Below are 16,865 nucleotides of genomic sequence, written 5' to 3'. Positions count from 1 at the left end.
ATGGGGATAGCTGAGCTGACTACACTGACTGTGCTAGTGGCAGACTCCACTAAGCTGGCAGGCTGGCTATCTCATTGTGGAGCTAGACAGGGCTCTAACTCCCCTATGTTCGTAGATAAGATGAGAGCACCCCTCCAGCTAGGATGGAGTCCGTCACTCCTCAGCAGGCCAGGCTTGGTCCTGTTTTCGGCTGAGTCCCAGAAAGAGCACCAATTATTATCTTTTGGGAGGGGCAGAAAAGAGTTTTCAACCAGCGATTTAGTTGTGAGACTGCTGTACAGCTCATCACTCCCCCTAACTAGGAGAGGGCCAGAGACAATTACTCGATGTTGACCCATCTTTCTAGATGATTCACATGCTGAAGCTATGTTGCGCTTGGTGACCTTACATCGTTGGTGCCGATGTGGATAACAATATCCCTATACGCTTCTCACTCTGCAGTTTTAGCCTTAGCCAGCACCATCTTCAGATTAGCCTTAACGTCGGTAGCCCTGCCCCTGGTAAACAGTGGATGATCGTTTTAAGTCTAATACTGCGGGTAATGGAGTCGCCAATGACTAGGGTTTTCAATTTGTCAGAGCTAATGGTGGAAGGCTTCGGCGTCTCAGACCCCGTAACGGGAGGAGTAGAGACCAGAGAAGGCTCGGCCTCTGACTCGACTCGTTGCTTAATGGGGAGAACCGGTTGAAAGTTTCTGTCGGCTGAATGAGCGACACCGGTTGAGCATTCCTACAGCATTTCCTTCCAGAAGCCATGAGAAAGTTGTCCGGCTGCGGGGACTGTGTGAGGGGATTTGTACTACTATCTGTACTTACTGGTGGCACAGACACTGTTTCATCCTTTCCTACACTGAAATTACCCTCGTTCTCCTGTATATTATGATGTACAGTGACTGCAATTAGAAGGCATCATGTTAATGTTACTACTTAGCTTCGGCTGGTGGAGGTCCTGTAGAACCATGTCCGGGGTGAAAAAGTTGAGTGAGGGGTAAACGAGTCCACAAGTTGTGACCGGAAATTACGTTAATGATGTCCCCTCATCCCTCCATCCCATACAACATCTGGCCTGATTAGAGAAGAGGTTGGAGTTTGTCAACAGAACATCTTCCATACCCATAGAGAGATATTTCAACCCAGAGACCTTCCCTGGTGATGTGTGTTGTGTGGTTGGCTGGTATGATGGGTCTTTTTGATTTGAACACAAAACCAGACCTTTTAAATTGGATACAACTTTCCCTTTTCTGAACATTTCTCCCTTTTTGTGCAATTGTAAACTCTCTCTGTGTCGTTCTCTTCTCTCGATTTAAATTGAAGAATGCTCTATTGGCAGGAAATTCTCTTTGTAAACACATTGTCATTGTTCATTTCTAATGGTAAACTCTCTCTCTTTCTCCTCTCTCTGTCTCCCTCCTCTCTCTCAGGAGGTTGCTGGGAATCATCACTAAGAAAGACATTCTGAAACACATGGCTCAGATGTCCAACAGAGACCCAGACTCTATCCTCTTCAACTGAGACCCAGACTCTATCCTCTTCAACTGAGACCCAGACTCTATCCTCTTCAACTGAGACCCAGACTCTATCCTCTTCAACTGAGACCCAGACTCTATCCTCTTCAACTGAGACCCAGACTCTACCCTCTTCAACTGAGACCCAGACTCTACCCTCTTCAACGGAGACCCAGACTCTACCCTCTTCAACGGAGACCCAGACTCTACCCTCTTCAACGGAGACCCAGACTCTACCCTCTTCAACGGAGACCCAGACTCTACCCTCTTCAACGGAGACCCAGACTCTACCCTCTTCAACGGAGACCCAGACTCTACCCTCTTCAACGGAGACCCAGACTCTACCCTCTTCAACGGAGACCCAGACTCTACCCTCTTCAACGGAGCTCTATGAGACTTGGAAGAGGACACCAGCCTATAGGAGAGATGATACGGTCTTGTTTTCTCAGTAGGACTCACCTGAAGAAGAGGGCTGGTGGATACAGTAACATGGACACATTTCTACAAAGAGGAGGATGGAAAAATAGGAGAGAAGACACTGAGAAGGAAAATCATGAAGTAAAATCATTTGGTGGCAAAAATCCTAGTGGGTAAGAGTGTTGGGCCAGTAACCGAAAGGTTGCTGGTTTGAATTCCCGAGCCATCTAGGTGAAAAGTCTGTCAACATGCCCTTGAGCAAGGCACTTAACCCTAATTGCTCCTGTAAGTCACTCTGGATAAGAGTGTCTGCTAAATGACTAACGTGTAATAGACCTGCCGAACTAATAGACAGAACTCTCTCTCCTGCACTTCAACCAGTACTATAGCTGTACAGAGAGAGATGAGGAATGAGATGGAAGGATGAGGGTGAGATGGAGGTATGAAAAGAGAGAATTTCAGAAATGGCTAATCATGATGGAAAATATAAGGTTCCACTGAGCTCTAGAGAAAAGAAAAGGACGGGTGAAGAGAGGTGGCGGGGAAGTGCTGACCAAACTCTTACTGATGCAGTAGTACACTATGTAGGGAATTAGGGTTCCATTTCAGACCCAATCTGGATCGCTGTAGGGTCCATCTGGATCGCTGTAGGGTCCATCTCAGGTGGTTAAAACTGTCAGTGAGTCTGTCCTCCATGTTGTCTTGTCTGTGCTTGTTAGATACAGATGTGTGTGTGTGTGTGTGTGCGCGTGCGCATTGCACATTGCTGAGGTAAAGCTAGAACACAAAAGGGAAACATCGAAGTGTAGAATTCCTCCTAAAATAGCCCCCATTACCACATGGGTATGTTACCATGACTACCTGGTTCTTCATCACGTTGATGTGCGACAGGCGTGGGAAAAGGTTGACAACACACACAGTCAGGTTATTTGAATAGAATGCTTTTAGCTACAGGATATTAGAGAGCTAAACGGATCCAAGGAGACTTCACATGGAGATCAGGTTACAGAGCTGCTCAAATTCACACATTCCTCAAACACCTACACATCAGAAGACACGTGTGTGTGTGTGTTGGGTTCAGTGGTAGAGTCAGAGCTCCCTTGATTCCCAATGAGTCATATAGGGGTGGATTGGCCTCTTTCAAGGCCTTTCTTTAGGCCCCTTCGCGTGTGTGTGTGTGTGTGTGTGTGTGTGTGTGTGTGTGTGTGTGTGTGTCCTAGGGAATATTTTACAGAGATGGGGAATTTGCCAAAATGGACTCGCGTTTCTGAGAGTTGTACATAAACTATATTGCCTTTCCAAGTTTGTGAAGTTGTTGGTTTAAATAGGACTTTGGGACTTTGAGTATGAACTGTTTAATCTCTTCTCTCTTTCTGATTCTGAAATATTTTTTAGGGATCGAGAATCAAACGGGATGTGTTTTTGTGTGTGTGTTGATGAGCTCATGGGAAGGGTTGTGTTTATAATCAACAATGGTGATCAGATTGTCATAACCATCTCCTTATGTCTTTGTCCCAAATGACACCCTATTCTCAATATAGTTCACTACTTTTGACCAGGGCTTATAGTGGATAGGGCACCGTTTGGGATGCATCCCATTCATATGGCCCTGGAGGACCAAATTATCATCTTCTTATTCTTCTTTTTATTGCGGTGTTTTCCCTGGTCTTCTCATTTTTATAGAAATGTTGTCATCCCATCCGTCTATCCACCCACCCAACCACTCTATTCTCTGTCCCTTCCCTCTGTTTCTCTCTCTGTCCTTAGACAAACCCTCCCTCTCTTCTGTACTATCCCCACCGTCGCTCTCGCTCGCTCGCTCTCTCATTCCAAATATGATGTCACAATGCCGCCTGCCTGTCGAGCCGCGTGAGGTTTAGTCTAGAAGGGATACAGCTTTTGTCAAAATTGGCTTTTTCGCAGCAGGTTTACTAGAATTTACGCAGCAGATTAGGCGAATTAGGTTACGGTTAGGCAAATTAGGTTACGGTTAGGAGAATTAGGTTAAGGTTAGCTAAAATGCAAAAGAAAATCTGCTTTTGATGTCAATTTCACAAAAGCTGTATCCCGTCTAGACATGACCGCCGCGTGACCCCTCTCTCTCTTGTCTTGTAACAGGAAGTGCAATAAGGTGTGGTCTAGTTTGTGCTGAGCCCTGGCCAGTTTCTTTATTTCTCCATGCTGTAGGGACCACTTCCTATGCTACTGCCAACCTTTGTTTGATAGTTGGGGTTTAAAAGCACTATCGCTGAGACTACTTACAATGAGCACCTCTGGCAGTTCCTAAGAAGCTTATCAGAAGTGAAATGATTTGTCCTTCTGAACGTGGAATGTTGTATTGTTACCATGCCCTATGAGGGATTCCCATATTTGTGCCCCTCCCAGAATTCTAGAAGTCTCAATTCTCCCTGAATTCTGGGCAGTAGGCTCAGAGCACCCTGTGTGTGTGTGTGTGTGTTTTTCTGTCTGGCCCCAATTGATCTATCCAGGATGTTGTTGATTTAATTTCTTACACCTGACCACAGACAGGGGTTTTAGGGGGTGAGGAGGTGTGAAAGCTCATTAGAAGCACATTTCCTGACTGCCTCTTAGAACAACACAGACCTCTGTAGACTGATAACTATGGAGGTAATGCCAACACTGTTGATACGACGGGGGGTGGTGTGTGACAGGATGGGAGGTTGTGTAAAGAGGGGGATTTAAAGGAGGGATTATTCTTTGTTAACACTCCTGAGAAAAATACTGAACAAAGGAGAGAGGGGAAAGTTGAGTCAAACAAGACCCTGTGGCCTTCACTGTCACCCCAATCATACCACAGACATGTAATTACGCTGTTCCATGTCTTACATGTAATTGATATGCCTTGATTCAACTTTGTGGCTCATGTAAATTGTCGATTAGAAATCAGAGTTCCTAACGCTCAGTTGAAGTTGTTATACGGAACAGTCCCAAGAATTTACCAAAATACTTGGCAGTAAGTGTTGGAACTTTTTTTTTTGTCTATATTCTAGAACTGTCTAAGTACTCAGGGGATTTCTATTTGACCCCACCCTAGATGACCACATGGTGAAACCATGCACAATATACTACAAGACCATCTGGCTTTAGGACAATCAATCCTGTTTTCTAAAGGGCGAGTCCATTCTGTGTGACCTATTAGTGTGACCACTAGGGGCCCAAATCCCCAAGACACACGTTTCCCCCAGAAACTCAAACGTTTCCCCAGAAGTTTCTTTCACAATGAAGATGATACGGACATTTTGCTAAGCGCTCTGCTGAGAGCTTACTTTACATACATGTTATATGAACCATGATGACATGTATGTTTTAGCACCCTGCAGAAGCTTACACACTTTTATATATGATTGATTGGTCTGTATTGTTTTTGTTCACATGATGTATATGTACCATTTTGTTTACATTATTGTATGATTATTTATTTTTGCACAGAAGGAAATGTATGTTTCATTATGATTGTAATGTTATGGGGTTTGTGATTAAATATATTGTCAGCTAAATTGATTAAATCTAAATTATGCATTCAGAGAGACGTGTGTGTGTGTGTGTGTGTGTGTGTCAAACCATGAGTGTGTCTGGAATTTGATGTCATTGTTGTTCTTAATACAACGGATTCCAAACCCCAGCAATCGGGTTAAATCAAACAAATCTACAGCGCATTTGGAAGGCATTCAGACCCCTTCCTTTTTTCCACATTTTGTTATGTTGCAGCCTTATTCTAAAATGTTAACATTTGTTTTCCTCATCAATCTAAACACAATACCCCATAATGACAAAGTGAAAACAGGTTTTTAGAAATGTTAGAAAAATTCTAAAAAAGAAATACCTTAAATACATAAATATTCAGACCCTTTGCGATGAGACTTGAAATTGAGCTCAGGTGCTTCCTGTTTCCATTGATCATCCTTGAGATGTTTCTACAACTTGATTGGAGTCCACCTGTGGTAAATTCAATTGATTGGACATGATTTGGAAAGGCACACACCTGTCTATAAAAGGTCCCACAGTTGACAGTGCATGTCAGAGAAAAAACCAAGCCATGAGGTCGAAGGAATTGTCCATAGAGCTCCGAGACAGGATTGTGTCGAGGCACAGATCCTTGGAAAGGTACCAAAACATTTCTGCAGCGTTAAAGGTCCAAGAACACAGTGGCCTCCATCATTCTTACATGGGAGAAGTTTGGAATCACCAAGACTCTTATCTAGAACTGGCTGACTGGCCAAACTGAGCAATCCGGGGTGAAGGACCTTGGTCAGGGATGTGACCAAGAACCCGAGTTCCTCTGTGGAGTTAGAACCTTCCAGAAGGACAACCATCTCTGCAGCTCTCCACCAATCTGGCCTTTTATGGTAGAGGGGCCAGACTGAAGCCACTCCTCAGTAAAAGGCACATGACAGCCCACTTGGAGTTTGCCAAAAGGCACCTAAAGGACTCTCAGACCATGAGAAACAAGATTCCCTGGTCTGATGAAACCATGATTGAACTCTTTGGCCTGAATGTCAAGCATCACGTCTGGAAGAAACCTGGCACCATCCCTACGGTGAAGCATGGTGGTGGCAGCATCATGCTGTGGGGATGTTTTTCAGCGGCAGGGACTGGGAGACTAGTCAGGATCGAGGCAAAGAAGAACGAAGCAAAGTACAGAGATCCTTGATGAAAACCTGCTCCAGAGCGCTCAGGATCTCAGACTGAGTGAAGGTTCACCTTCCAACAGGGCAACGACCCTAAGCACACAGCCAAGACAACACAGGAGTGGCTTCGGGACAAGTCTCTGAATATCCTTGAGTGGCCCAGCCAGAGCCCAGACACGAACCTGATAGAACATCTCTGGAGAGACCTGAAAATAGCTGTGCAGTGACGCTCCCCATCCAACCTGACAGAGCTTGAGAGGATCTGCAGAGAAGAATGGGAGAAACTCCCCAAATACAGGTGTGCCAAGCTTGTTGCGTCATACCCAAGAAGACTCGAGGCTGTAATCGCTGTCAAAGGTGCTTCAACAAAGTACTGAGTAAAAGGTCTGAATACTTATGTAAATATGATAAAGCTTTTTAATTGTAATCATTTTGTCATGTGTAGATTGAAGGGGAAAAAAACGATTTCAACCATTTTAGAGTAAGGCTGTAGCGTAATAACGTGGAAAAAGTCAAGAGGTCTGAATGCTTTCAGAATGTGATGTACAGTGGATTTAAAGTCTACACACCCCTGTTTAAATGCCAGGTTTTTGATGTAAAATAATGAGACAAAGAAATCACGTCAGAACTTTTTCCACCTTTTAATGTGACCTATAACGTGAACAATTCAATTGAAAAACAAATCTTTGAGGGGAAAAAATAAACTCACAATAACCTGGTTGCATAAGTGTGCACACTCTTAAACTAATACTTTGTTGAAGCACCTTTTGATTTTATTACAGCACTCAGTCTTTTTGGGTAGGAGTCTATTAGCATGGCACATCTGGATGTGGCAATATTTGCCTACTCTTCTTTGCAAAAGTGCTCCAAATCTGTCAGATTGCGAGGACATCTCCTGTGCACAGCCCTCTTCAGATCACCCCAGAGATGTTCAATTGGATTCAGGTCTGGGCTCTGGCTGGGCCATTCCAAAATGTTGATCTTCTTCTGGCGAAGCCATGCTTTCGTGGATTTAGATGTGTGCTTTGGATCGTCTTCTTCAGCTTTCTAACGGACGCCTGAAGGTTTTGTGCCAAAATTGGCTGGTATTTGGAACTGTTCATAATTCCCTCCACCCTGACTAAGGCCCCGGTTCCAGCAGAAGAAAAACAGCCCCAAAGCATGATGCTGCCACCACCATGCTTCACTGTGGGTATGGTGTTCTTTGGGTGATGTGCAGTGTTTGGTGCAAAAACAACATACCTTTTGGAATTATGGCCCAAAAGTTCAACCTTGGTTTCATCAGACCATAACACATTTTCCCACGTGCTTTTGGGGGACTTGATGTTTGTTTTTGCAAACTTCAGCCGGGCTTGGATGTTTTTCATTGTAAGAAAAGGCTTCCGTCTTGCCACCCTACCCCATAGCCCATTCATATGAAGAATACGGGAGATTGTTGTGACATGTAGCACACAGCCAGTACTTGCCAGAAATCCCTGCAGTTCCTTTAATGTTGCTGTAGGCCTCTTGGAAGCCTCCCTCACCAGTTCTCTTCTCGTCTTTTCATACATTTTGGAGGGACGTCCAGTTCTTGGTAATGTCTCTGTGGTGCCATATTTTCTCCACTTGATGATGACTGTCTTCACTGTGTTCCATGGTATATGTAATGCTTTGGAAATTCTTTTGTACCCTTCTCCTGACTGATATCTTTCAACAATGAGATCCCTCTGATGCTTTGGAAGCTCTCTGCGGACCATGGCTTTTGCTCTGAGATGCAACTAAGAAAATGTCAGGAAAATCCTACTAGAACAGCTGAACTTTATTTGTGATTAATCAGAGTCACTTTAAATGATGGCAGGTGTGTAATGACTTCGATTTAACATGAGTTTGAATGTGATTGGTTCATTCTGAACACAGCCACATCCCCAGTTATAAGAGGGTGTGCACACTTATGCAACCAGGTTATTGTAAGGTTTTTATTTTTCATTTTCCCCCCTGGAAGATTTCAGTTTGTTTTTCAATTGAATTGTTCACATTATAGGTCACATTAACAGTAGAAAAAGTTCTGACATGATTTATCTTTGTCTCATTATTTTACATCACAAAAACCTGGCATTTTAACAGGGGTTTGTAGACTTTTTATATCCACTGTATTTGTCAAAAAGCATATTTAACCACCATAGAAATCCAGGATCCAAAAACCACACACACCAACACACAAACTCGTTGTGTCTGTCTCTCTCTCAAACACACTTCTGATCCAGATAACTGTTTAAATGTTTATTCAGTTCTGGACCAATGTTGTGTCTGTTAACATCCATTAGCCAGCCTGTCAATTAAATGTCCCACAGTTATGAAGTGGTGTTGTGGACATACACACGACTCGAATTACCAAAATTCCTCCCCATCGGGGACACACACACACACACACACACTCAAAGAAGGAGGAGAGAACCTGAATTCCTTCCGATCTGATACACACACACACACACTGACAGATAGGAATGTGTGTCATTTGAGTCACAAGGCCAGGATGGAATCCTTTTCCTCTGAGCCGGTCTATTAGGAGGACCAATCTATACAGGTCCAGTCTATACAGACCTAATCTATACAGACCTAGTCTATTAGGAGGACCAATCTATACAGGCCTGGTCTATTAGGAGGACCAATCTATACAGGTCCAGTCTATACAGACCTAATCTATACAGACCTAGTCTATTAGGAGGACCAGTCTATACAGACCTAGTCTATTAGGAGGATCAGTCTATACGGGCCTGGTCTATACAGACCTAGTCTATACAGACCTAGTCTATTAGGAGGACCAATCTATACAGGCCTGGTCTATTAGGAGGACCAATCTATACAGGCCTGGTCTATACAGACCTAGTCTATTATGAGGACCAGTCTATACAGACCTAGTCTATTAGGAGGATCAGTCTATACAGACCTAGTCTATTAGGAGGATCAGTCTATACAGACCTAGTCTATTAGGAGGACCAGTCTATACAGACCTAGTCTATTAGGAGGACCAATCTATACAGACCTAGTCTATTAGGAGGACCAATCTATACAGACCTAGTCTATACAGACCTAGTCTATTATGAGGATCAGTCTATACAGACCTAGTCTATTAGGAGGGTCAGTCTATACAGACCTAGTCTATTAGGAGGATCAGTCTATATGGGCCTGGTCTATTAGGAGGATCAGTCTATACAGACCTAGTCTGTTAGGAGGACCAGTCTATACGGGGTTAGAATTTGTAATACATAGCTTTCTCCTCCCTCTCCTCTTTGCTGGCGAGATACTTCACAAATCATCATTATTCTTGTTTTTTATGTGGTGTTATTATGATTGATGTGATGTTTACTATAGGATAAAAAGGTCAGTGGCTAGAATCTTGGTCAGAATGTTCGTCTCGAGATCTAGGCGTGATTTGACCGCAGCGGGCTTGTCCCGATCGCTGGATTCACAAACACGCAGGCATGCACAAACACTCACTGGATGGTTGGCCGCAGCGGGCCGGCCGCGACTGCTGGAACGGAAGATGAGGTATTTATTTATTTATATTTCCGCTCTAAATGTTGTCCACTGAATTTTGGGAGAGGCACGTCCGAACAAAAGGACCGCTGTGGCTTCCCAACTCACCCTATGATGGAGGAAAATCCATGGCATCTAGGAAGACTTTCTAAACGTGTCTTGTTGAAGTGATCAGATTGGTGAGATCTATAAGGTGGAACCTTAATCTTTTGACCCATCTAATCATGGTAGGGTTATTAATAGCCTAGCCTACTTCAAGGAACGTAGTGAACTTTTTTGAACAGACCCCAGCAGGCGGGGACTCATGATGCTGAAGATCATCACATTTGTCTGTTAGACAGACAGACAGATAGACAGACTATCTATCTGCCTGCCTGCCGGCCGGCCGGTCGGTCAGTCGGTGGGTGGGTGGGTGGGATCAATGACTCAAAGCACACCTCCAGGCTGTGTAAGGGCTATTTGACAAAGAAGGACTGATGGAGTGCTGCATCAGATGACCTGGTCTCCACAATCACCTGACCTAAACCCAGTTGAGATGGTTTGGGATGAGTTGGACTTCAGAGTGAAGGAAAAGCAGCCAACAAGTGCTCAGCATATGTGGGAACTCATTCAAGACTGTTGGAAAAGCATTCCAGGTGAAGCTGGTTGAATGAATGCCAAGAGTGTGCAAATGTCATCAAGGCAAAGGGTGGCTACTTTAAAGAATATTAAAAAAATATATATAGAACACTTTTTTGGTTTACTACATGATTCCATATGTGTTATTTCATAGTTTTCATGTTTTCACTATTATTCTACAATGTAGAAAATAGTAAAAATAAATAAAAACCCTTGAATGAGTAGGTTTGTCCAAACTTTTGACTGGTACTGTACGTAACATATCATCTAATTTGCCACTCTATCTAGCTACTTGTTTACATAGTCACGTCTAACAAAAAGTCACTGTTTTCTTATCTATTTTTGGGTTGATAATTTCTGTTGACTGTAATAAAAATAATATGCATGCATATGTAAGTGATAATCAAGGACGGGCTATGAGTTCTACGGAAAATAATAATAATTAAAATAATGAACACGACGCTCTAGCAGAGTGGAACTGACCTTCCACGGAGTTGCGTTATTTTACAGAGATCACATAGATCCTCAAATTGATTATAACCCTTTCATAACATGGATATAATTTAACACATTTTGCCGCTAGAAATGTGTTCATTTGCCAGTAGAAATGTGTTCAACATCCACTGAAGTAGAGTTTACTAGATAGCTACGGTAGTTGTCGTGGTAACCAAACTATCAGTCCTATCTCGCTATTATGAAAATCATTTGTTTTTATTTGTTTTATTTGTTTTTCATTTGTTTTTATTCGACTGCGGTTGGCATACCTTATCTTATCTCATCTCTCATAATATAGATGTTAAACGCTTCCCAATGACACTATTAGTTAAATACATAAAGGTTTGATAAATACAGACGTTAATATTACGAACCAAGTACATCGGCAGAACATTAGGTGAGTTTGTCATATAATCCTAAAATGCTTTGAGCATCAGGTAAAAAAATAAATACAATAATAATAATCCAATACAGCATCATCATCATTCAGCACTTTATTTCACACAAATTGAACATTAAGTCAAAGTAATGTCAGAATAAAATGTATATATGTATGTACATTCCACAAGTGGCATTATGATATGATCATTACAAAACAAGTTGAAACAGAAAAAACATTTATAGAGAGTTTGTTGAAACAGGTAGGATTACGTCCCATATGGCACCCCATTACCTATTTAGTGCACTCCTTTTAAACGGGGCCAGTAGGACTGAAAATAGTGCATCATATATGGAACAGGGTGCCATTTTGGATGCAAACTAGGAGTGAATTAAAACAAGGATGTGCAAAGACCAATAACATACATAGGATTTGGTTCTGAGGATGTGTCCCCTGGTTTATAATGATATTCTTCCCTCATACATGACATCACATTTACATTATACACATGTATTCTCTCTCTCTCTCTCCTTCTCTCTGCCTCTCTCTCTCTCTCTCTCTCTCTCTCTCTCTCTCTCTCTCCAGTGAATGGGTAGCAAGGTTATTATAGTTTTGTGTTTTTAGATACATTTTTATTTCTATTCGTTTTTCAATCATTTAAAAAATAATTTCTTCCTCATTAGTTTTCCTTTTAGCTTCAGTTTCATGTTCCTATAATAACGTTGATGGGTACATGTTGTTGTTGTTGTCCAATCTGTTGTTGTCCACAACACTTTGATTTGTTGGGATGCTTTTTACAAAACGTATATTGTTAGGCGGGTTAAAGTTCTGTGAATCCAAGTCATTTCAATGGAATCTATTAACATCCTTGTTGTTGCCATTCACTGTATGTTTGTACACACACACACACACACACACACACACACACACACACACACACACACACACACACACACAGAGCGAGGTTCACATCATTGAACCACATTCCCATGGGAAATAAAACAAGAACAGTAATATTACAACTGAGAAGTGTTATAATGTACTCAGTATCTTTTCCAAGGACAGGGAGAGACAGTGAAACTAGCCCACATAGTATCTGTCAGTGATTACATTGATACACTATAATCATATAAGGCTTTGAATCTGTCAGGCTTTCCATGGCCTATTTACCTATGAAAACACACACGGGACCCACTTTGTGCAAATGGTCTACAACACACATTCAACATAATGACATTCCCATAGCCAACACGGCAGTAGAGACGTTTGGTTTGAACAGGATCTGTATGTAAACGACGTACAGCTCCTTGCCAATTCCTACAGGGCGTGGGTACTACATCTAACTGTGTGTGTTGTATCCATGCCGACACCAGTGGAGGCTGTTGAGGGGAGGACGGCTCATAATAACGGCTGGAACGGAGCAAATGGAATGGCATCAAACACCATGGAAACCACGAGCCCGGCCTCCCCAATTAAGGCGCCACCAGCCTCCTATGGCCTATAGGTTCAGTTGATAACTGATGACAGATTGTTGAAGCCCTGAACATGAATCAGATTAAACAGAGTTCAGCCAACAGGTTTGTTCCTGATAGTTCTGGTAGATGTGTATCATATACTATTACTGTGCACAAAATAACTACAATGACATATCGATCCAAAGAGGGACTCCATAGAGGAAGACAATGTACTGTGGAACAAGATATCTACAACATATTCTGTTAACATGTAGGTGGACTATTTATAACATTCTGGTAACGTTCCCCAAAGTGCCAGGTTTTCCAGAATTCCCAGTTGGTTGTCCTGTGCGGCTGAGTTGGTAGAGCATGACGCTAGTAATGCCAGGGTCATGGGTTTGATTCCTGCTGGGCCACCAGTATGAAAATGTTTCACTGCTGTAAGTTGCTTTAGATAAAAGCTTCTGCTAAATGTCAGATGTTATTTCAGGATTCCTGGATTGTCTGCTTATTCCTTCCTAATCCCAGGAATCTTCCAACCGCAGCTGGCTCGGTACCGCTGCAGCTGGCTCGGTATCGCTGCAGGTGGCTCGGTACCGCTGCAGGTGGCTCGGTACCGCTGCAGCTGGCTCGGTACCGCTGCAGGTGGCTCGGTACCGCTGCACCTGGCTCGGTACCGCTGCACCTGGCTCGGTACCGCTGCAGCTGGCTCGGTACCGCTGCAGGTGGCTCGGTACCGCTGCACCTGGCTCGGTACCGCTGCACCTGGCTCGGTACCGTTAGTGGGCTGTAGTGGTTGTTGTGGCTCTCCATGGTATTGGGAGCTAGGAGGACTGACTAAAGGTGAGTGAGAGTCACTCGGTTAAAGCTCAACAATGGTGGAAGGGTTAAAACAACAACCAGACACAAATAGAGATGTCTGTGAGAAGAAATAAACTATTATTATGCTTCGCTTTGGGTGAACCTCATTTTTACACAGTATAGAACTATACAATCCCAGTATAGAACTATACAATCCCAGTATAGAACTATACAATCCCAGTATAGAACTATACAATCACAGTATAGAACTATACAATCCCAGTATAGAACTATACAATCCCAGTATAGAACTATACAATCCCAGTATAGAACTATACAATCACAGTATAGAACTATACAATCCCAGTATAGAACTATACAATCACAGTATAGAACTATACAATCCCAGTATAGAACTATACAATCACAGTATAGAACTATACAATCCCAGTATAGAACTATACAATCCCAGTATAGAACTATACAATCCCAGTATAGAACTATACAATCACAGTATAGAACTATACAATCCCAGTATAGAACTATACAATCACAGTATAGAACTATACAATCCCAGTATAGAACTATACAATCACAGTATAGAACTATACAATCCCAGTATAGAACTATACAATCCAGTATAGTATAGAACTATACAATCCCAGTATAGAACTATACAATCCCAGTATAGAACTATACAATCCCAGTATAGAACTATACAATCCCAGTATAGAACTATACAATCCCAGTATAGAACTATACAATCCCAGTATAGAACTATACAATCCCAGTATAGAACTATACAATCCCAGTATAGAACTATACAATCCCAGTATAGAACTATACAATCCCAGTATAGAACTATACAATCCCAGTATAGAACTATACAATCCCAGTATAGAACTATACAATCACAGTATAGAACTATACAATCCCAGTATAGAACTATACAATCCCAGTATAGAACTATACAATCCCAGTATAGAACTATACAATCCCAGTATAGAACTATACAATCCCAGTATAGAACTATACAATCCCAGTATAGAACTATACAATCCCAGTATAGAACTATACAATCCCAGTATAGACCTATACAATCACAATATAGAACTATACAATCACAGTATAGAACTATACAATCACAGTATAGACCTATACATACAATAATTTTATACACAGATACAAACCACCCCACAGATTCTAGGAAGCAGGGGTTAAATTGAATGTCAACCAGCTTTGTGTGTGTGTGTCAGTGTGTGTGTGCGTCAGTGTGTGTGAGCCCTGCTGCAGTGTGTTCGCTTGTTTAACCTTACCCCTGAGCCAACCATGGAGCCAAGGAACACTGGAGAAACACACACACACACACACTCCGCTTGGCCACTGACATTTACCAGACTGCAAAGGGAGGTGTGTGTGTCAGAGAGGAGTGTGTGTAGGGTGGGGATCTGTGCTGGCTGTCTCTTTCTAGAGTCATCTGAGAGAGAGAGAATCTACAGAGTCATTTTAGAGAGAGAGAGAATCTACAGTCATTTTAGAGAGAGAGAGAATCTACAGTTATTTTAGAGAGAGAGAGAATCTACAGCCATTTTAGAGAGAGAGAGAATCTACAGTCATTTTAGAAAGAGAGAATCTACAGTCATTTTAGAGAGAGAGAATTTACAGTCATTTTAGAGAGAGAGAATCTACAGTCATTTTAGAGAGAGAGATTCTACAGAGTAATTTTAGAGCGAGAGAGAATCTACAGTCATTTTAGAGAGACAGAGATTCTACAGAGTAATTTTAGAGAGAGAGAGGGAGAAAGTGCCACAGTTCAGGTAAGAGATTCTACAGAGATTCTCTCTCTCGCTCTCTCTCTCTCTCGCTCTCTCTCTCTCTCGCTCTCTCTATCTCTCACTCTCACTCTCTCTCTCTCTTTTTCGCTCTCTCTCTCTCTCTCCCTGCTTGACAGTGTCCCATGTCTCTCTCTCTCCCTGCTTGACAGTGTCCCATGTCTCTCTCTCTCCCTGCTTGACAGTGTCCCATGTCTCTCTCTCTCCCTGCTTGACAGTGTCCCATGTCTCTCTCTCTCCCTGCTTGACAGTGTCCCATGTCTCTCTCTCTCCCTGCTTGACAGTGTCCCATGTCTCTCTCTCTCCCTGCTTGACAGTGTCCCATGTCTCTCTCTCTCCCTGCTTGACAGTGTCCCATGTCTCTCTCTCTCCCTGCTTGACAGTGTCCCATGTCTCTCTCCCCAGTCCTCTCTCTCTCCCTGCTTGACAGTGTCCCATGTCTCTCTCTCTCCCTGCTTGACAGTGTCCCATGTCTCTCTCTCTCCCTGCTTGACAGTGTCCCATGTCATATACACAACTAAAGCAAGAATCCTCTTCCAAACAGTCTGACATCCTGTGTCTAAAAGTCCTCAACTCTTCTTCTTCCTCCAAATGGTCTGTACACAACACAGATACAAAATAAAAGTACTTTTTCTAATTTCCCAAACGGCCATATGTCCAGTCAGAACCCTCAGAACAGATGGTGAACTTCATACAAATAGAATGAATAGAACAGAACTCATTCTACATTCTGTGATCAACTCCTTCCATTCTATACAGTCAGTATGTAACCTATGAACACATGGCACAAATCTTGGCTATCACATCATCACAAATGTGATCTTTTTGTCTCGCTACCGTTCTGTTCCATAGATCCACATTCTATTATGTGATTTATATATCAATAAACCAATACATTCTTCTGTCATTTGATCCTCAGTGTCTGTCCAGCATTTTCTCATATATAATCATATGGAATCATATGGAATCATATAGAATCATATGGAATCATATATAATCATATGGAATCATATAGAATCATATAGAATCATATGGAATCCACAGATCCCTTTTAGAATTCACTTTGGAGTGTCCAGGGAAGCAGGGGGAGTAGGGATTTCATCCTTGGGGTTTCCCCCTTCCTCCCTCCCCTCCTCCCCTCTCCTCTCACCCCCCCCCCCCCCCCTTTCTTACCCTGGCAGTGTCCTGACCCTGTCCACC

The 16,865-nt window shown here is 42.6% G+C and overlaps 1 protein-coding gene and 1 long non-coding RNA gene across 10 annotated transcripts in view; one reads left to right on the top strand and one right to left on the bottom strand.

Moving 5' to 3' along the window:
* The window catches only part of LOC115194653 (H(+)/Cl(-) exchange transporter 5), a 33,813-nt gene extending 28,346 nt beyond the window's left edge, over nucleotides 1-5,467 (top strand). For all 8 annotated transcript variants that reach the window (XM_029754521.1, XM_029754524.1, XM_029754523.1 and 5 more), the window contains exon 18: nucleotides 1,421-5,467. In XM_029754521.1, coding sequence (XP_029610381.1) covers nucleotides 1,421-1,511 — 91 coding nt within the window. In that variant the 3' untranslated portion in view covers nucleotides 1,512-5,467. The remainder of the gene's footprint in view (nucleotides 1-1,420) is intronic.
* Nucleotides 5,468-11,678: 6,211 nt separating this feature from the next.
* On the bottom strand, nucleotides 11,679-14,464 carry LOC115194660 (uncharacterized). 2 transcript variants are annotated; one of them, XR_003878427.1, is made up of 2 exons: nucleotides 13,798-14,464; nucleotides 11,679-13,737 (listed from the first exon to the last, which is right to left on the bottom strand). It is a non-coding gene; the product is annotated as an uncharacterized LOC115194660 (long non-coding RNA). The 2 variants fall into 2 exon arrangements; XR_003878426.1 differs by having other exon boundaries at nucleotides 11,679-13,717.
* Between the last annotated feature and the right edge of the window lie 2,401 nt (nucleotides 14,465-16,865).

This window comes from Salmo trutta, chromosome 5 (assembly GCF_901001165.1).
Source record: "Salmo trutta chromosome 5, fSalTru1.1, whole genome shotgun sequence".
Lineage (NCBI taxonomy): Eukaryota > Metazoa > Chordata > Actinopteri > Salmoniformes > Salmonidae > Salmo > Salmo trutta.
The sequence above is the reverse complement of the archived record's forward strand: the minus strand, read 5'-3'. Positions and strand labels throughout refer to the sequence as shown.